Source organism: Mytilus edulis, chromosome 1 (assembly GCF_963676685.1).
Source record: "Mytilus edulis chromosome 1, xbMytEdul2.2, whole genome shotgun sequence".
NCBI classification, from domain to species: Eukaryota; Metazoa; Mollusca; class Bivalvia; order Mytilida; family Mytilidae; genus Mytilus; species Mytilus edulis.
The window spans coordinates 103,962,040-103,983,496 of NC_092344.1; the positions used below are offsets into that span (position 1 = coordinate 103,962,040).

The 21,457-nt window shown below is 32.3% G+C and overlaps 1 protein-coding gene across 1 annotated transcript; it reads right to left on the reverse strand.

Moving 5' to 3' along the window:
* Positions 1-2,099: 2,099 nt before the first annotated feature.
* Positions 2,100-20,539, reverse strand: LOC139516718 (inactive selenide, water dikinase-like protein). The gene is made up of 8 exons (XM_071306988.1): positions 20,414-20,539; positions 20,066-20,309; positions 18,492-18,595; positions 12,531-12,680; positions 6,623-6,735; positions 4,458-4,648; positions 3,540-3,752; positions 2,100-2,959 (listed from the first exon to the last, which is right to left on the reverse strand). Exons 2-8 carry the CDS (start codon positions 20,085-20,087, stop codon positions 2,775-2,777), a joined length of 978 nt encoding a protein of 325 aa, XP_071163089.1. The 5' UTR covers positions 20,088-20,309; positions 20,414-20,539; the 3' UTR covers positions 2,100-2,774.
* Between the last annotated feature and the right edge of the window lie 918 nt (positions 20,540-21,457).

The following is a 21,457-nucleotide window of genomic DNA, read 5'->3' on the forward strand; positions in this document are numbered from 1 at the left end:
CACTCCTTTTGCGCCAATAACTGTTTTTCAGGGGTATCATTTGTGCCAATTTTTTTTTCTTCAAATGTATCAATTGCGCCAGTTTTCAGAACTCCTTTTCGCCAATTTACCTGAACACATATTGATCGTACATATTAAAGATTAATATATATTTAGTATCATTTTTGACTGAGGGGAAGTCTTGCACATACACATGAGACACACCCACAAAAGTTGGAGCGTCAAATACTACGAACAGCATGCAAAAGAAAAGCTACAGAAAATATATCCGAAAGACCAGCTAAGATCATATGTTCGGAGCTATTTCATCATGAAGAGGAACGTCTACAGAAAAATGACTTGAAGTGCATAAGACAGTCTATGTACAGAGAGAGAAGATAACTGTTCCCTGCTCAACCAAAAAGTTCAGTGGAATTTCAAAAAATTTAAGTGAGGTATAGTGATCACAAATAAAGAAGAAGAGTTTGTTTTAGTAAATGAAATTGACAGTGGCATTGTTATTCTCGGTTGTGAAGCTAACTTGAAATTTCTTTGTATGCGGGGCAGAAGATGTTTTTGCATACAATACATGGATTCAAGAATGGACATTTAATTTATATTCCACTTTTAGATTGCCTTTTGCCTTCTAAATCAGGAAACTGTAATAGAAAAAAATTTCTGTGTTTAAGGAATGTTTTTCTTTAAATTGGCGCAATCGTATATTTTATTTTTGGCGCAATTGATACCATGTAATTTTTAAACAGGTGGCGCAAACGTAGCATTAGAGAAAAAAAGTTGTGGCGCAAAAGGACGCATTTTTGGCGCAAATGGATCTCTCCCGAGAAAATTCAGCATTTTTTTATGATTATAAAGGGGCATTACTCAAAAACAGTAAAAGTGAAGCCACCCAATTTCGAATTTATCTGTATAGTATGTGGTAATAAGTATCATAAAATTTGGTTGAGACAATCTAAAGTTAGAGAATAGAAAGGGGCACAACTCTAAAACCGTTATAGTGTCGCCCCCAAAATTCAAACATGATCTGTGTTTATAATCATTGTGTAAAAATTTCATAACATTCAGTTGAGGCAAACTTGGAGAATGGTTACCAACTTTCAGACTTACAGAGGGACAATGGTAAACTTGATGCCCCCTCTGCTAGACATGGGCATAAAAAAATCCACACGATTAAAAATGCAGTCACAAGACCATAAAAGTGAGTTCAATGACATTAAACAATGGACACATGACAAATTAAAGAACCTTAGTCAGCATGCTCACATACCCTACGTCCCCACATTGTCATTGGAGAAATTAAATAAGTGCAAGAAAAGAAAATTGTATAAGAAAAACAATTTGAATCATAATTTCCTGTCCATATTCACATCTACATTGTATGTCCTTATTATCTACAAAGGTTCATGAAATTCTGTTGTGTGGTATCAGAAGAGTTGTGATGACAAACTGTTGCAGTAGTACATTGAAGCAAATAAGTTCAAAGGGGCACAACTCCTAGAAAAAAAAAATGAATCGTAATTTCCTGTCGATATGCACATCTAAATATTATGTCCTTATCATCTAAAAAGGTTTCATGAAATTCTGTTTTGTGGTTTCAGAGGAGTTGCGATGACAAACTGTTACAGTAGTACATTAAAGCAAATAAGTTCAAAGGGGCGTAACTTCTAGAAAAAATATTGAATCGTAATTTCATGTCGATATGCACATCTACATTTTATGTCCTTATTATCTAAAAAGGTTTCTTGAAATTCTGTTGTGTGGTTTGAGAGGAGTTGCGATGACAAGAAATAGGACTGACAGGTCATAAACATTATACCCTCCGCATCTTTATTGCTTGGGGTATAATTAAAACTTCAGAACATAAGGCACCAATATACAAGGTAAGTGTCCAGGTCTTCTACCACGTGAAATATAAAGCTTGATACAAATGGCATTTGCCATTGCCACTGGCAGATTCAGCCAGATAGGAACTTATGAAAATAAGACACATGTATAAAAGAAAATGGATGAAAAACAAAACTTGTCTGCTAGGTTGAACAATAAATAAATTAGAACATTTGTAGCATAATGCATAATGTAAACAAAGATAAAATATCAAGACATTTTTAACATTGTTTTATATTTTAATGACATTGATTTCTTTTTTCATTTTATTTTGGACAATGATCACAAATTCCATGATTTCAATTAATCAGCCTAATCAACAATCATGATTACTTTGTTAAGATTTCAATTGAATTATCATATTTTCTGCCTAAACAGCAGTTATACAGTAGTTCATGAGGTCTAACTTAATTTCATAATTTTAAGGAGAAAACAAATTGACAGTCATGATATACATATATTTTGTTTGACCAACAAAGAGAAATTAGTTCTATATGAAATTAAAATTAATAAGAACCAGTTTTATTCTGGAACCAAAGAAAATGTCAAAATTGTCCAAATAACATAATAAAGGTGCTACTTTGTATCTGTACACAATGTGACAACACTGCTACATCCATGGATTTACTCATATTGTTATATGTTGCTCAAATCCACTTCATACACAGGTGAGTAACACAATATACAGATACAATGTATAAAGCAATAGTGAGTCAGGACAGACAACTCTGCTTCTTTCTTTAGCATCTTCAATTAAAAATAAAAATTTAACAATGAAGTATGATTTAAAGATGAAAATGAGATGACAAAATTCAATCAAATTTGCTCAGTTCAGACAAAAGTGTAAATATAATGTACAAAGTATGATGAGAATTATTGCATGTGTTCAGTGGCTACCAGAGCTCTCCGTCTCTGTCTTTGGCTGGAACTTCTATCACTCTTGGTTTGTCTATAATTCTTGCAGTTCGGTTTCCTTTCTCTACTATTCCTATAATCCATGATTGATAACCTTCTTGTTTTTCAATGTCTTTACAGAATGCTGCTGCTTGTTCCCTTGGTAATGCCATTAATAAACCTCCTAGTAACAAAAATAAATAAAATTGTCATTCAGCAAACTACATAGAAAATTCTTTTTCAACTGATGAAAAGCCTTAGGATACACCAATTAAATTGAAATGGTAAAACACAAAACCATAATACATATTCAAATTAAAGATAATCATTAATGACGAAGAAACAGATTCTAAACTACTTGGGTTTTATCAGTGTATACATAAATCAACAGAAAAATTAAATCATACAGCAATGCATCAAATTATTAACACATTTTTTATTGGAGACAATGAGAAAATAGACTTCTACTAATTCATAAAAGCAAATATATAGATAAAAGATTTTTTTATTAAAGAAGTGTTCATTATATTTAGGAATGAAAGTTAAGAAACCAGTCAAGGAAAGACAACCCAGAGAAAATTACTTTTCTCATATACAATTATAAGATAGCAAAGTTATTAACTATTACTAGAAATCTTGAAGCAGATGCTTCCACTGAGGAACATTTTATATCTACTAAATAACATCCGATATAAATTAAAATAAAAGTATCTAATCACACCCCTATTGTACCCTCCCAAGTTAATCTTTAATCAAAACAGTACCTGATGTTTCTGCAGAATGTCCTTGTAGCAAACCAAACATGTTTCCACAGGCTTTACTTATTGAAGCCATTTTTGCTATAATGGGCAAATTATGGATGACAAAGCTCACTTCATTCTTCTGAATCTTAGCCAGGTTTTTAGCATGTCCTAACAATCCAAACCCTGTAACATCTGTGGCTCCATGAGCATTGTATTTATGCATAAGTCTAGCACCTATAGAAATACAAAATGTTTTAAAATTAAACAGGAAATATAGTTCTTTTAAAGACATCAGAAACAATCATATTTATTTACATATTTTCTAAAATTTAGATTTTTCTGGGTTTTGGATGCTTATCTGTGAATAAATGCATTAAATTCGGATGTATTATCATCTGCCATTGCTGCTGTTAACTGAAATGAATTTGAATTTCAGTTTTTCCAATGCAATTGGTCATATATAACTAATGCAGTATTTAAATAAAAAGAATTTTTCCAATTTTACTTTCAAGAAAAAAATCATTTTTATTCCTGTGGGAAACAATATCTGCTGTTGTGCAAGAGATAATTTGAAATCCAATCAAAATCAATCTTAGTTTAACCATTGTTCTGTTCTTGTTAATATACTTCAGTTACAAGATAGTCAGTTTACTGTCTGATTTCATTTACAAAAAAGAGTCATGCAATTAACATTAAAGAATCTGAAATCATATACACAAAAAAGTCATTTGATTAACAATAGAAATCTATGTCCTGTTGATATCAATGCAACATTGGCTGCATGAAAACATCAACATATGAGCAATGTCACCTTACATATGTTTTTTTATAAATCAACATGATCTTGGTGAGGAGGTAAAACTAGATATAGTACCCTTTGGTTTAAATCAAGTTACAATAATATAGTCAAAAATAGTATAAAGTTCTAGTAAAACAAACCTGTTCTATTAAGCCTAGCCATACTAAACATAGCTCTTTGGTATGCTTTCCTTACGTCATCATCTGATACAACCAGTTTAATTCTGTTCCATCTTTCTGGTTGGTCTAACCATTGATAAGCATTCACAGCTACTTGTGTTCCTAAAGGTTTTGTTAACACCAACACATCACCGACTACAGCGTTATCTGGCCTGATATTTTTAAAGTAAGAAAATGTTAAATACTCTTAGATAACATTTCATCAATTCAGATAGGTGTGAAATTTTTCCTAAATTATATATGCTTACCAACCAGTACTACTTTTTTCTCTAGCAAATGACGTGTAAATTTCCAACAATCTAAGGCTTCCATGAATTATTTCGGTTCTAATGGGACAAATACGGTCATTAAAAAACTGAAGCGAGAGTGGGTATGGTGTGTGTGTGGCTGTTCTTTTTTACTCCCCGTTAGATTAAGTTCAATTCAATCATTCTAATAAATCTATAGCTTGCATAGATTATTTGATGAATAACCACTAGAAAAAAATCTGTTTAATTCTTTTAATTCTCCAACCCAACATAAAACTTTCAACTCTAGCTTTTTTATTTATATGACATCATGTTTTGAAATGACTTAAATGCGCTAAAATCAGTAATAGACTTTCACAGAATTTTAATTTATTTTTATTTTGTTGATTTCTTCGAGCTCTTATAAGAATAGGAAAATAAATCATAATTTAGACATGGTATATGATCCTGAATTGCATAAAATAAAATAATATGATACCAACATTGCACCCTCTGATTAAGTATTGATGTGTTTATATCTTCTAGCCTTTATTGCATTACTCCATTTATTTTTCTGAATTATGTTAAAATGGCATTCCCAGGTTATATGTTTGTTTCAAACTCAACACAAGAAGTCAAAAATGTAATTTGACAGACAAGTCCAGACAATAAAACCGTTTAAGAAGCCCCGCTTCTAGGCAACTTAAAATGCCAGTGATAATTCAATATTAAAAATATATAATCAACAACACATTACAACAAACTGTCTTACCTGTTATGAAAACTTTCACATATATGGTCCAAATAAAGTAGCATTTCACACAAGTTAAAATTATTTCATTCATAGATTTTTTTTTTTTTTTATCAAAAACACATTTCTCCTGCATAAATTGTCAATCTGAATTGCAATATAGCACTTAAAATTCATATACTCCACAGATTAAACCTGACTGTGATTTCAAGTTGCTTATACATATGATGATACAATTAGGACTTTAAGTGTTTGTATAAGAACAGAGCTCTAAAATATGTTATTTATGGTTATATACTAAATGCTTTAAAATTCAAGATTACAGTGAATGTGTATCGTGCGTATAGCTGGGATACATTTAACTTTTAACTTGGGTTTTATTAGTTCAAAGCTTAGTTACTGATGAGAAGAAATAAATATCTGTTTTCTATAAAAGCATGCAAAACAAAACTTTGATCGACTTGTTAGCTATGTTTGCAAACAATAGGTAGGCAGAGTTTCAGTCTGTTTAATTAATATATATTAGGATTTGATTGGACAATAAAAATTGACATACAATTTGGATCTTAACCTAAATTAAGTTTATGTCGATTGTCCAATTAAATAGACCACTTTCGAGTTCATCCGTCACCGGCAAAAACTCGTCAATTATACACGCCTTTATGACGTCATTTACCAGATAGAGGGGCTCGCCTGTATCCCTGCACTATTTACGTTCATCAAGCGTCTTAGTGATCGTCTTTGTGCAGGATAAACTAGAAATAATGGTTGCTCTGTAGGTACTTACTGACATTTCCCTAATGACAGCAGTGTTGATTGTCAATTTTGAGAATTCAATTTGTCGAATAATTCGTACAATATAGAATTATAGTTTTCCAACCACTCGCTCAACATTGGAAGGAAGTGACGACGCCCCTAAACGCACAAATGACGATGATAAAGGCGCGTATAATTGACGAGTTTTTTCCGGTGACGGATGAACTCGAAAGTGGTCTATTCCTGTATATAGTTAACGGACTGATCCAAACAAACATAGCAAGCAAGCTGATCAAATTTTTGCTTTACATGCTTTTGCTTTTATAGAAAAGTTGTAATCACTGTTGATTTTTTTCCCAATGTCTAGTATAAATACAAGACAGAAATCTCACATAATAAATTCATTCGGTTGTGACACTGTGGTAGCTACCCCACCAATAGTTAACCATGGATTAATGACTGTTTGACCACCAGTAACAGAACTTCCTCCTTCTTCAGCATGGTCCTAAAAGGAGAAAAATAAGGCATATTACTAATCACTGACAAACACTGACAAACATATTTACCAAGCTTGTGAATTGTTAATATTTATACTTTAAGTCTTTTCCTCCAGCTTAACTAAGGCCGAGAAAAAAAAGATCCGTGTTTCCGGTAACCCGACCGACCCTGTTTTTTAGCCCCGACCCTAACTTTTTTATTGGATCTTCCAAAAAAAAAAAAAAAACAATTTATCAACCGACCCTGTTTTTGACACAGGCTTCTGATAGATGACATAATATTTTTTCTCTCTTGCTTCCTCTTGCATAGAAAGCCAGTAAAACATTTTATTAATGTCAAAAGGTATTCCAAATAGGTTAAAATCCAAGAAATTTGCACAGCAGGTGCTTCAAAAACATTGCAAATGGCACACTTCCGGTTTTTGAAACTAATTACGGATCCGGACTTGGAAAAAACATGATAATTTTCAGGATTCATTTACGATGTCAAAAAAAAAAAAAAAAAAAAAAAAAAAGAATTCCGACCTACCGACCCTATTTTTCAAAATGATGTTACCGGAAACACATATCTTTTTTTTTTAGGCCTAATTAAATATTTGAAATGAATCCATCTAATTTAAGAGTGAAACGAGAATGTGTCCCAAGTACACGGATGCCCCATCCGCACTATCATTTTTTATGTTAAGTGGACCGTGAAAATGGGATAAAATCTCTAATTTGGCATTGAAATTAGAAAGATCAAATCATAGGGAACATATGTACTAAGTTTGTAGTGGATTGGACTTCAACTTCATAAAAAACAACCTCGACCAAAAACTTTAACCTGAAGCGGGACAGACAGACGGACGGACGAAAGGAAACAGACCAGAAAACATAATGCCCATTTAAAATAACAGGAAGCTTGGTGATTTACCTATCGGTTACAAATAATTTGAGATTTTGTGACATTCAACTAATTGTAGTGAAATATTTGTAAAGAGAAAAGAAGTGGACATTTTTTTCTTCAAAGTGGGAGATTTTACCAGAAGCAAAAGACTGGTAAGCATTTATATAAGCAAGATTTCTAAATTATCAAAAATCTAAAGAGGATCCCTCCTACATCTGGAGGGCTGACAGCTCATTAAAAATAATCGTTTCAGCAGATAATTTATAATCCCTACAGAAATGCAACAGAAGTATCATTATAAATCTGTGAGTGGAAATTGATAAACAATAAATTAAAGGTTAGCCGGAAAGTTAGCAAAATATTATACACAAACAACCAAAAATATTTTTTCTATATTTGCATCTTTGACAGCAAGAATATAGAGATGCGCTAATCAGTGCAACAATCAACATGTACGGATCTGACAAAACTGCAGAAAATGATTGATTGATTGATTTTTAGCACCACATTTAGATCATTTCTGGCGGCCAGTTTTTATTGGTGGTGGGAGTGCCCAGAGAAAACCACCAACCTTCGATAGAAAAACTGACAATCCTAGTTGCAGAAAATGAAAGAAAAAGATCAATATAAATCTCAACTCTATACTGTCATGACTGTAAAATATGAAAATAGTTGAGAACAATTATTTTTTATCTGTTGTTTTGTTGGTTCCCCCCCCCCTTCCCCTGAAACTGTAATAGATAAATCATAACTTGAAGCTATAATACATATTTCCAGACTTAACTAATCGATCAGATCAGTAATCGAACACTAATCAATCACATTTGATCAGTACTCGATTGATGACTTGAAGTCATCGATCAGTAATCGATCAAACTCTCTCAGGAGTTTGATCGATTAGTGATCGATTAGATTACTGATCGATTTAAGACCGATTACTGATGGATTAGTGATTGATTAATGACAGATTAGTGATTTTATTATTATTGAGAAAACAATACTATTTCAGAAATAAGCCTTATGAAAGACATCATTTGTGAAATAAAAAGTTCCATGAAAATATTTTCACCATTGCCAAAATTTTCTGGAATTCCTGGATTTACTCAGTAATACATGTTTATACAATATGCAGTCGTAACCAAGAGAAGCGTATCTAAAAGCTTAGCCCTGACAAATTCCTGACTAAAAACTACATTTTTGTAGGTTTACCCGTGTATATTAGTCCTAAAAACTATGATATGACGTCTTGAAAGGCTATTGTATTTTTTTTCTTTTAAGCTTTCATTGACGAAAGGGTTCAAAGCAAAACTTAAAATAGCCTTCCAAGATGTCTTAATTATTTGGACTACTGTTTATATAATTAGATATGACCTACAACATTATTTCCATGTGAATTTGAATCCAGCACTTACCCAACCCTTCCCGTATCATATTTTTGAAATGTATCTGTCATAAAATGTTTTTTTTATGAAAATAAGATTAACCTAAGGCATACATGTACTGTAAACCAACTTATTTTCACGAGCGATTTATTTTCGCGACTTTCGCGAGTAGAAAAATAACGCGAATATAAATCGTCGCGAATATGTCAACCTTGGATCTTTGCTTATTAAATTTCATCAAGTAAATCAGAAAATCGCGAAATTAAATAGCCGCGAAGTGGTCAAGAAAGGGTAAAACGCGAAATAAAGTATCCGTGAAAATAAGTTGGTTTACAGTATATAACTGATGAAAGATACATTGCTATTTTTTCTAAACACATCAGAATTTTTTTTCAGGATACATTTGTAGTAATGTAATGTTTCATTATTATATATTTTTAATATTAATTAGGTGAAAATGTCAAAATAATAGGATCAAAAGCACAAACAGCAAATAAATAGCTGGTAAGATTGAATGGGAAAATTGATTTAGAGATAATTGATTTGACCACACTATTGGAAACATTAACAAACATCAAAATATTCTGACATCTAATTAGTTTCAGACACTTGTGATATAAACAGGCAAGTTGAAAACTTCACCTCCATCTAAATTTCACAATTTTATCATGAAATATGTAATAGAGCTTGAAATAGTGACCATGGTGACCAGCTCATCCCTACCACTCAATTTATTCAACAACACTATACCTGCTAAGTTTACTAAGGAATGCAATAATCATTCCATAAAATTTCTAGACCTTGAAATCCTCAAAGAAGAACACATGAAAATACTGGTAGATATGAAATGCTATAAAAAAATACAGAAAAATTCCAACACCTTCATAAAAACCGCAAACCAACCCATTTGGAACTTTAAATCCTATATTAAAGGTAAAGGTATTCATTTACATAGAAACACAAACCAGAAAGAAAACTCTTTATTGAAAGACCATTTTATTAACTGAAATTAGTAAAACAAATTTTATTAAATTCCATGACAGAAAGGATAAGATTAAGAAAAAGGAAAAAGTTTAAAATATATGTTATGGATCATTTACATATTATCATCCTCAAGCAGAAGAACTTCAAAAAGTATTCAGGAAATACTGGCATCTTATTGAAACAGATTCTTCAATAAGTGCTACATTGTGTATCATATCCCATTAAAACCTATCCATAGGATTCAAAAGAAATAGAACATTGGTGAATTAATGAAATGACCTATAAAATAGTTTGTATGAAGGTCACAATTCCTTCAAAATATTTCACTGTGCAGAACTAATTAATGACCATCATCATGTAAACCTCACATGTAAACTGATTTCTTATAAGACAAAATTCTACCAGGAAACACTTAATTCAACATTTATTGAAATAGGATGAAATAGTTAGAAAATCAAAAACAGAGTTCGTGAAAAGTGGTGGTCGGGATTTTACCACCAAAATTTTGCATAGGACTGACACAATTTTAGTATTTTTCAATAGAATCAATAATGAGGTCCAGCAGATTTTCTCCAAGGACCACCTGGGGAAAAAAGATTTTGTGAACTCTGCAAAAAAACAAAAAATCTAAATTCAAATTAACAAATTTTACAAAATTATGAAAAAATCAATAAATTAAAAACAGTAATAAAAAAAATGACAAACAGAAGGGGTGGTCTCTGCTGAAAGTTTCCCTTTAATCACCATATTTACAGAAAAACTCTAAACATTGCTACACAGTATCAATGAAAGGCCAGAACAATGATTTGTAGTTGCACTATGCAACTACAAATCATAGGTGGATATAACGTCCTTAAAATTTAAAAACAAATATGTAACACATAATAAAAAAAGACAATCACTGAATTACAGGCTCCTGACTTGTGACAGGCACACTCAGCAGGCACATACTCAATTTTATTTAAAAACAATTTTAATTTCTTATTCATATTCATTCTACTTATCTTTAGATGTGTATGCTTTCGTGTGAAAATAAAACACTAACCACTATTGCCTTGCACTAGAACTATTTTAAAATTTTAGAAAAAAGGGGGGATCTCCTGTATGTAAATTCAAAAGTCAATAGAAGGTTTTCCACTGACTCTGATAACAATCTATTTATTTTTATCAGTATTTTGCAATCCTTAGTAGAGTCATAGTCCACAGCTGGTCATTTCTGGTCAGTCTTCTACAATATTGTGGAAATTAGACAATATCCTGCTGTGAAGACAAACAAGTGTGTTTGAATAAATGATGTATCAATTTTCTGCTAATTGGTAAATGTTCTGGCTATTTAGTTGTGACCTAAATTCTGGCATATTAGTTAATAATGTTATAGGACAAACCCTAAATTTCATCATAAAGTTAAGGATATATCAAATTGCACAATTTATTTGTGTTCATTAATCCTTATATATGAAAAATACAGATTTTAATATATATTAGCTTGGTTGAAATTTTCATCTTCTTAATAAAATCACAAGTGTCTGAAGCTAATATTATATGTAAAAATTAATTTTGATGTGTTAACAAAGGTCATTAACTTAAAAGGCATCAAATATTGATCAAACCATGGAAGTATATATATACTACTATATTCAAGTCAAATGTTGTTGTTAAAATCTATTTTTTCACTCTTTTGGTCTTTTGGAAAATGTAGTTTGTGCTGTATTTAGACCCCTCTACAACCAAATTTGTTACATGCACACATATAAAAATTAGAGTTTTTATATCAATAATTATGACATCTTGGATGGCTTTTTTAAATTTTGCTTTGACGCCTTCCGTCAATGAAAGGTTGTAAAAGAAAAAAATACAATAGCCTTTCAAGACGTCATAGTTATTGTACCAATATACATGAGTAAACCTACAAAAATGTAGTTTTTAATCAGGAATATGTTAGGGCTAAGCTTTTAGATACGCTTCTCTTGGTTACGACTATATTGTGTAAAAATGTATTGCTGAGTAAATCCTGGATTTTTTGGCATATTTAGACAGAAACATAAATTCAAGACTTAAATTTAAAAATAAACACTGATGTCTGGCATGGGTATTAGTTCTAACCTTTACACTCAAATTTCCAGACATATTGACAACATCATGAAAAACAATTCCAGTATCTTCTTAGCAGTGAAATGATTTTAAATTCTAGAATTCCAGAAAATTTTGGCAATGGTGAAAATATTTTCATGGAATTTTTATTTCACAAATGATGTCTTTCATAAGGCTTATTTCTGGAATAGCATTGTTTTCTCAATAATAATAAAATCACTAATCTGTCATTAATCAATCACTAATCCATCAGTAATCGGTCTTAAATCGATCAGTAATCTAATCGATCACTAATCGATCAAACTCCTGAGAGAGTTTGATCGATTACTGATTGATGACTTCAAGTCATCAATCGAGTACTGATCAAATATGATTGATTAGTGTTCGATTACTGATCTGATCGATTAGTTAAGTCTGGATATTTTAGTATAAAATTATTAAATTGTTAAATAGAACTTACTTTAAATCCCCTCAGCATCATGGGAACAACAATATCTCGTTCTTTCTCTGTCATTTTATTACTGACACCAAGCAACATCAACATGTTGTCACAATCTGTCACACCCATAGCATACAGATCACTCAAAACATTAGCACAAGCAATTTTACCCTGAAAATAAAAAAAGTTTTTTTTAAACATTACTCAAAACTTCAGTTTTGGAGTTTATAAAAAGCTTTTCAAATGATATGAATAGAAAGAGGTACATTTTTAATAGGTTTAACCAATGAATCAGCAACTCATTATCACAAGCACAGAAATTGAGAGTGTAACAGTCAATTCCAAAGCCACGACTTACAAAGCTTTTTTTTGTTTATTGCTTCATTCCATGCACCAACAAGAGGAACAAAATTGACACATGACTCCCTTACCAAACTACTCCAGACATGATTTTACATTCCTACAACAGATCAACACAGAATCTACCAGTGCTGACAGGATAATTTGAAAATTGATGGCTTGTCTTCAACAAATTTCATACAAAGCTGAATTCTAATATACCTTAGTATGTATATCATGTATAATGTAGATCTGGAGAAAATTATTAGTGACCAGAGTGACATTTTACTTTACAGTTGAAAGTAAATGGCAAAGTGTTTCATTCTATGCGACCACAAAAGGATAAAAATTCGCACATGGCTATTAATGATTGGCTTCTTTGCAGTGTATATTTTTGGAATCTGGATCATACAGATGTAATACTTGTACATTTGAAATATGTGACAACTATTCCTTTAGCAATGCAGTTCTTGAATGATACATGTAGATAAACTTTATAATATTATGATTTCTAGATCCTATTATAGACAACTTGAGACATATCTTAAGTACTGTAATCAGATCAAACATTCTTGGGACACTCTTACCACAGAATCTGCTACTGTGGAAGCATTATTATTCATAATGTACCAATTTTTGTGGATTTTGTGGATAAAAGTAAACCACTAATTTGAATGTTCAACAAATTACTTATTTTGTATATAGTTGTATGCAGACTTATGCTGAGGGACGCCTCCGGGTGCGGGAATTTCTTGCTACATTGAAGACCTGTTGTTGACCCTCTGCTGTTGTTTTTTATTTGGTCGGGTTGTTGTCTCTTTGACACATTCCCCATTTCCATTCTCAATTTTATTTTATATTTGACAAATCCACAAATATCTCATATCCACGTAAATTTTCTCAATCCACAAAAATTGATACCAACAAAACAATATTTGACTGTGAGCTTTCTAAAAAGTTTGTACATAACTGTGGCCTGATGTAACTCAACATATGTTTGAAAACAAATTGTTAGAAACCAGAGTGACATTTTACTTTACAATTCAGAGTAAATGACAAAGAGATTTCTTTTTCTGTTCCATTCTATGCGACCACAAGAGGATAAAAATTCTCACATGGCTATTAATGAATGGCTTCCTATCGCTATTAACAACTGTTCATTTTAATTTCAGAAAGTGAAAAGATGTTCCTTTCTCAAATCAACAAAAGACTGAAGCTACATTTCTTGACAATCTGACAGATGGTTGGCTTGCGATTGGGTTACATAGGAAAATAAGTTGAAGAATTTTTAGAGTTCCAGGTTAGGAATAATCAGAAATTGGCATTTTTGGCTTGGACCTTTAATTTGGTATTTTAAGATTTTTATATTATAACAAATTAACATAACATGATTCATCAGTTCAAGTAAAACAGTTTTGCAGAGACGGATTTAGAGGGGGGGCCTAGGGGGCTCGGGCCCTCCCTTTTTGGGAAAAATTTGGTTGCTTATATAGGGAATCACTGAAGCGTGACTGGAGCGGCCCCCCTCTTAGGTCAGTCAGTGGGCCCCCACTTATGAAAATTTCTGGATCCGCCACTGTTTTGTAATTCATCAGTTCAAGTAAAACAGTTTTGTAAAGTCTTTCATTGGAATGATAACACTAACTTGACCCGTCAGACTTGCACAAGTCGTTTTAAAATCTGCTAGCCATTATTCCCTTTGAGCCAGGTGGGGTAACAAGCATAATGACATTTAAAGGTATGCACATAACAAATAGACTCATCCTACAATATTAGAGAAATTAACATTACAAAAAATCCTTAAATTTTTCAAGTAGTTATTGAACATGAAAATAAGGTCCAGGACATATGACAGACAGAAACTTCATAACCCAAGGCATCTATATATACAAACTATGAAGCATTCATGTCTTCTACCTTCTGAAATATTAAATTTAAGTAATTAATCAAAGCCACTGGATCACTTTACCTTTGTCGCTCTTCTAATTCTAATACAGAAGTCGCAGGCGAGAAAATTTGAACAAAAAGAAAATGAGAACTCCACATTTATGTCACAGGAAACTCTCTCTTTATGTAACACAAATACTCATATTGATTTTTTCATGAAATGACTCTGAATCAGAAATTAGCTGCTCTTTACACAATGTATCTAATACAATTTGTTAGAGACCAGAGTGCCATTTTACTTTACAAACAGAGAGATCTCCTTTTGGTGTTTCATTCAATGTGACCATTATAAGTACTAAACTCCTAATACAGCTATTACTGAAAGGGTTTTATTTAAAGGTAAAATTCAAATCTTAAAATGGTGTAGCTTATAGAACTAATTAAAGTGTTCTAATGTCCCCAACATTGCACATAATTTATATTCTATACTTTTTTGTTTTTTTGTTTTTTTTATAATAATCTTAGTGAAATGAAACTTGAGTACTTACAATACCAATTATCCATTATCTACTTCCAAGGAGCAAAAATATCTTAACAAGCATTCTGAGAGTATTTATCGAAGAATTCAAATAGAGAAAAATATTCAACGAGTGACCGAACACATTAATTATCAGTGTTGTTCGGTCACGAGTTTAATATTTTTCTCTATTTGAATTCTTTAATAAGTTATTCTTTTTATTACATTGGCAAATGGCTTTTTAAAAGAAATTAATGTAAAACATGTAAGGAACAATATCTTTTTTCTACGCATTCACAATTTGTTTTGATCCGCCGTTAACGACGTCTTGACAACACCTATTATTATACCTTATATATATTTCAAACAATTCTATTGGGTGAAACCTTATCACGTGACATGGAATAATTCAGTTAATTTTCATTCAATTCCAAGAAAGGACGAATAACCCTAAAAATTTACACCAGCGATGAATAACCCTATTATTCACCGGTGAATAACCTTTTGAGTTTGTTGATTTGTACTCGAGTTACCCATGAAAATGATGTCACAGACGTAAATAAACAAAATGGCAGCGTTCACGTTACACTGGAAGCCCATCGAGAGACGAGGAAATAAGGCATTGGTCATGAATAGAGCTGAGAGTGCCAGCAGCCAATAATATCTCTTATAAACGGTCCTTTTCAGGGCCATCAATATTTTACAAAAAGATTCTACTTTTGTTGCAAATTCGAGAAATTCGAACACAAATGTATTTTCAAACATCAGTCTGTGTGTTATATCTTAGAAATATAGACACTATAGTAAGTGTTTGAAATGCCCTTCCACTGTTAGTTCGGTATAATAAAACAGTTGTGGCCCCTTAAAATCGATGAATATCCAAAATTGTCAACCTTTAAAAGTTATTTCACTTCGGGCTGAGCCCTCATTGAAATAACCTTCTTGTGTTGACAATTTTGGATATTTACCTTTTCAACGGGCCATAATTGTATATTGTTGTATGACGTCAGAGAGTGAAATAACCATGTTTATTTCACATGTGAAATTATCGGTTTTTATTTAACTGGGAAATCAATGTAATTCATTGCAACCAATGTAATAATGCATGGTAATACAGAGTCCCTGCCTTTAAATATTACTTGTAATGGAACAAAATGCTAACTTGATCTATAACTTGTCATAGTGTAAACTATTTATAACAAGCCCCTTTGACTTTGTAGGTAGGGGAATAAAAATAGTTGATCATCACTAATTTTTGAACTTGTCAGTGACATTGCTGATATTAACTTCAACTTGATCATGTTAATAAAAGTCTGAGAGTACTGGTATCAGACATGTGACAGAGTTGTCAAGCCACAACTGGAGATTTGGAAATTTTCAGCTGGAGTTTTGGCCTCATAACGAGATTATTTATCAACCATTTTATCGACGTACACAATGTTTTTTGTGTGTTTAAAATGCATATCTTCCCTTTTTTTTGTAAAAAGAACAATAATTCCATACCTTTAAACACCTGCTTATCCCTTTTTACTTGATAAAAATAGAAGATAAGGGGTTTTCAAATACTTATTCATAATATATTATTCAAGATAAAGTGATCAGCCATCATACATACATTTGTAGTTGGCAAAAAGTACCTCTAATTAAGCTACATTGTTAACTTTGGTACCACTAATGAACATGATTGTAACAGAAGGTGTTAAATTGATAGAGTTGTAGTCTTGTTGGTGGGTAGCTGTCTCCATAAGTTTGGTCAAGTCATTAGGGCCACCATAGTCAGCTTTGTGTGAATTGTAGTAAGCATGGTCCTGTCCCTTGGTACTGCTGCACCATTTGAAATCACAATTTAATCAGATCTCAAGGCAGAGTTGAATTTGGCTTGATACTTTTTGGTCTTCTTTTATTTGCTGCTGGGGTATTTGGTGATAAAATAGGATTTGCATTTAGTCAAATTCTAGAACAGTCCAAGACAACTTTGAGGATCATTAAATGTTCAATGTTTTCATCCTACTGCATCAAACATGTCAAATTAAATCGTTGTTTATACAACTAGTACAATTTAATCCTTTGTCAGTATTTCACTTTTAATAAACCAGGCTTGTGTCTGTTGATCACCAGGTAATTGCCCATTATCTTTACTTTATTGTTGTATATGCAGTATAATCCTCAATACTCAGGCTAATTCTACCAATTTTACCTTTTTTCAATGACAGGAAACTTCCGTTTTTCTCAGACTTTTTCCATATCAATTTCGAGTTTCTCAAGTCTTTTTCTCTGTCCCTATCGGTTTTGTAAACAAAAATTTCTACTGAAAATTTTACAAGGTTGATATTTTTAAAAAGGGGAAGATTTCAAATTTTAACAGGAGGGACGGAAGAGGGTCTAAAAAGAGTGAGATTTTGACTCCCGCCGGAAGAATTACATGTTTGTGGTATTATTTGTATGTTTATCAGGGTACACTAACCTTAAGAGTCTGTGATTGTGTTTCCAAGTAGAACATGGCATATGGTCACTCGAGTATTATGACCAAAAAGGTAAATTTTGATTGATATAAAAACTGAAAAACAGAGACCAGTTTGATATTGCTTTTTGTAGAATCATTCTTGCTCTCTTAAAACTATCAACTGAAAAATGCATTTCATTAATGACAACAATAGCTGCTCTACATACATTTGTGTCTAAAACAGTTGTTAAGAGACCAGAGTGCCATTTTACTTTACAAATAAGAAGTACATGACAAAGAGATCTCCCTTTTTATTTTCCATTCAATGCGACCATACAAGTACTTAACTCCTTATACAGCTATTAGTGAATGGGTCTTGTATACAAATTCAAATCAGAAGATTATTTAAGACACTCCTGACATATAACTTCAGACATTTGACCTTTTTGGTCATCTTACCCTATGGGTAATGAGAGAGAGCTATCGCTGCCACTTGATCTTTTGTCTTTATGTCAAAAACTTCGAAATTTTTGTAAACAAAACAAAAGAAGTTATAAACAATCTTCTGAATAGAATTTTATCTCTATTAAAAAAAACAATTCAAATCAGAAGATTTTTTTTAGACATCACTGCCATATAAAGACCAAGTGACAATAATAGCTCACATTATCCATAGGGTAAGATGACCAAAAGGTTGAATGTCAAAGGTTTTATTTTTATTTATTCTGTTCTTTTCTAATGACTTAAGACATGTTAGAACCCTTCTTCCCATGGAACATGGTTCTATCTAATTTACCATCATATAAGGGTCATCAACCAAAGGATAGAAGAAATCTGTCGTCTGAACCAATGAGAGACCTCCATGACGTAATGGTGTGACTGATGCATCCATACCAATACCTACAAAATAATTCATAAATTTCAAAACAGAAATGCAAACATATATATATATACATATCAAAGTTTATTTTTTGAGCAGCATGTTTCAAAACATTACCCATCTGGCAAAATTCTATGTCACAGAGCCATGAGACCTCAAAACCAATATCCTTGTGTATTGCATTTTTCAACCTAAAATATTTTTCCGAATTTCCCTTTTAATGATTGAACATAGACATGCCTAATGTTTTGAGGATCACTAGTATACTTGTGCATAAAATAATTGTATCTGAAATGTAGTTCGATCTTTATTTATTTATTATATTTGAGTTCATTAGATCGATGGCACCTTTGTTGACAAAAAACAAACGTCTTGTGTTTTCGACTTATCTAAGAAACAGGTCCAATATTGGAAATGACATGTCGTACAAAACAGGAATTGGTTATAATTTATGCCAAAGTTTATATCAAAATGTTAGAGGCGATCAAACTTATGACGAAATGAATTAAATGGTTACATATACAACTATAAGATATACAGGTAAAACATTATTTTGATATCTTTTTTTGTCTAGTTGTACACATTTCACATGAGGCACTTTGGAAGCCATGTATGATCTTGTCTAGGACCTTGTATACATTCATGTTTTTGTTCAATAAATTGGACATTGCAAATACTTTATAATAACTTTATTTTGAAAATCTTCACCACACATGGTATTATTTGCTTCGTAACCAAGAATAGCAGCCGAATATAAGGTCACACATGCATGCGCAGCATACAAGAAGTGAAAGTAGAATTAGGTCGAAAACAAAAGACGGTCGAAAACACAATACGAGATGATTTTTGTATGTGAAATTTTTTTTTCTATTTTAACAGTATTATGACATTAAATTTTTAACATATACGGAAACTATGGTAGACAAATAGCAATATGCTGTCAGCTGATAAGGTATAAAACACAACAATCAAAACGAAATAATAAAGTGAACAAAAAAGTTGACCCTCCCCCCTTCAAAAAAAAGTAAATTTGTTCAAAATTTATAGGGCCAAAGATAAACATAACATCATCGACTACTGGTGTAGTTGTTTACTAGAAGTACAACCAAAGATTTTATTCTTTTGTAGGAAGAATACTTAAAAAGAAAATTTAAAAAAATATACATTGCGGTTCTATCAAGAATTTCCGGATTTTTTAATAATCACGTGGTTCCATACCGTTCACGACAATTTAGTCCGCCATTTTTCTTCTTGGGGAACATCCAGGTCACGAATTAAATTTATGATTTATACAAACATAAGGCAACGTTATACTTTGAAGGAGTTATGAATGAAATAAATATTGATAAAACTTCCAATATTGTCTAATTTTAATGTTTATGTTGCCACAAAACAACTGTAGTGTGTATCTGATTGTCGGAATCGATGCATAGTGTATATTTATATCGATTCCGAAAATGAGTGCCAATTTTAATTTTTTAAATATTTACCCATTCGGGGAGTTTCAGCCATGTACTGGAAATGAGACTGCTCCGACTCCTGGGCATTGCTGTCCTGTTGTAGTCCCTCGAGAAGCTTATCAAGAACTTCTTGAGGGACTTTACACCCTCATCCCTTTAGGTCAGCAAACTTGGTGAGTCGGAAACTAGCATCCAACTCATGTGCCACAGGATCGAACGGCCGTCTCATTCCAATTGTTTCAGGGTTCTCCATGTTGACAGGACTTATTTTACACTAAAATTAAAGAAAAACATAAGTATTAAATGTCTGCATAAACTATGTAATATTTTCCAGGCAATTAATAGATGATACGAGCATGAAAAGATAAGCGCACTTACCAGACAAAGAGAAGTATGGCGACCTCCCCGAATATGCAGTGACGCGGGAAACCCCGGATGAAGCAGTAGTGATTCGTTTTCGGAAACAAACGACTATTTACCAAGGGAGAAATTATTAGCAAGATTAACAGTTTCTTCTTAGAAACCGTCCGTACTCATTTTTTTGAGTGGGGAAGGGCATGTGTTATGGAAATACAATTTTGGAATCGTATTTCTTAAAGAATAATTAATTGTTTTTTTATTAATTACAGGGGTGAATCAATGATTTTGAAAGGGGAGCGTTTACAGTATAGTTCATAATCTCGTTCATAATACTGAATTTATACCGCGAATTTTTTTTTGAACGATTTGATGATGAAAAATAATAAATTTTCTTATCAAGTCTATCAAGGTGGTGGGGACAAACGCCCACTTCTTCCCCACTGCTAAAGAAAGGATTTGTATTCCCGTACAAATCTATATATAAATCCTTGCCTGGGGGTTAGCAAGGGCGGATTTTGGAAAGGGTGGGCAAAGTAAATAAAGTTAGCTGAGCGGAGGCAGGCGAAAAAATGTTGTGACCTTTTTTAGGCTAAAAAAACATAAAATAAGTGTAAAATGATTGGATGGGTCCAAAGCTATGTACTAATATATTTGCTGTGGTATTTGGCAGTCAAAAATGGACATGGAAAATTCACGTTTGTTGTATGTTTAGTGAGTATGAGCTCAGTCACAGATTTCTTGTTGTGAACAAGATATACGCCGGGCTATTCGATGAAATTTACAATACGAGCGACACGAGTTAAGAAACAAACAGACAATTTTTATCCAAGTGTGGTTGTTATGTTTCAGCCTACAAGGGAAATGAGGGGTTCCACTGAAATCAACCAAAGGCTACGAATGAATCTGAAATGACAACGAATTTATAAATGACAGTCGACAAATGCAGACATAAAGGTCACACTCAGCAAGGCAGGTTGCAGTCGGGCCTTGAAAAGGCTTCAATATATCAGTTCGGCGAAACAGACATTCCGGTCTGAGTATGGGATTTACATGCAAATCCCC

Coding starts and splice junctions, on each gene's coding strand:
- LOC139516718 (XM_071306988.1), bottom strand. CDS start 20,087: ATGGCTGAAACTCCCCGAATGG. Junction 18,596..20,065: donor GGCTGAAACTCCCCGAATGG/GTAAATATTTAA, acceptor ATTATTTTGTAG/GTATTGGTATGGATGCATCA. Junction 4,649..6,622: donor CAACCGAATGAATTTATTAT/GTGAGATTTCTG, acceptor TAAAAATATCAG/GCCAGATAACGCTGTAGTCG.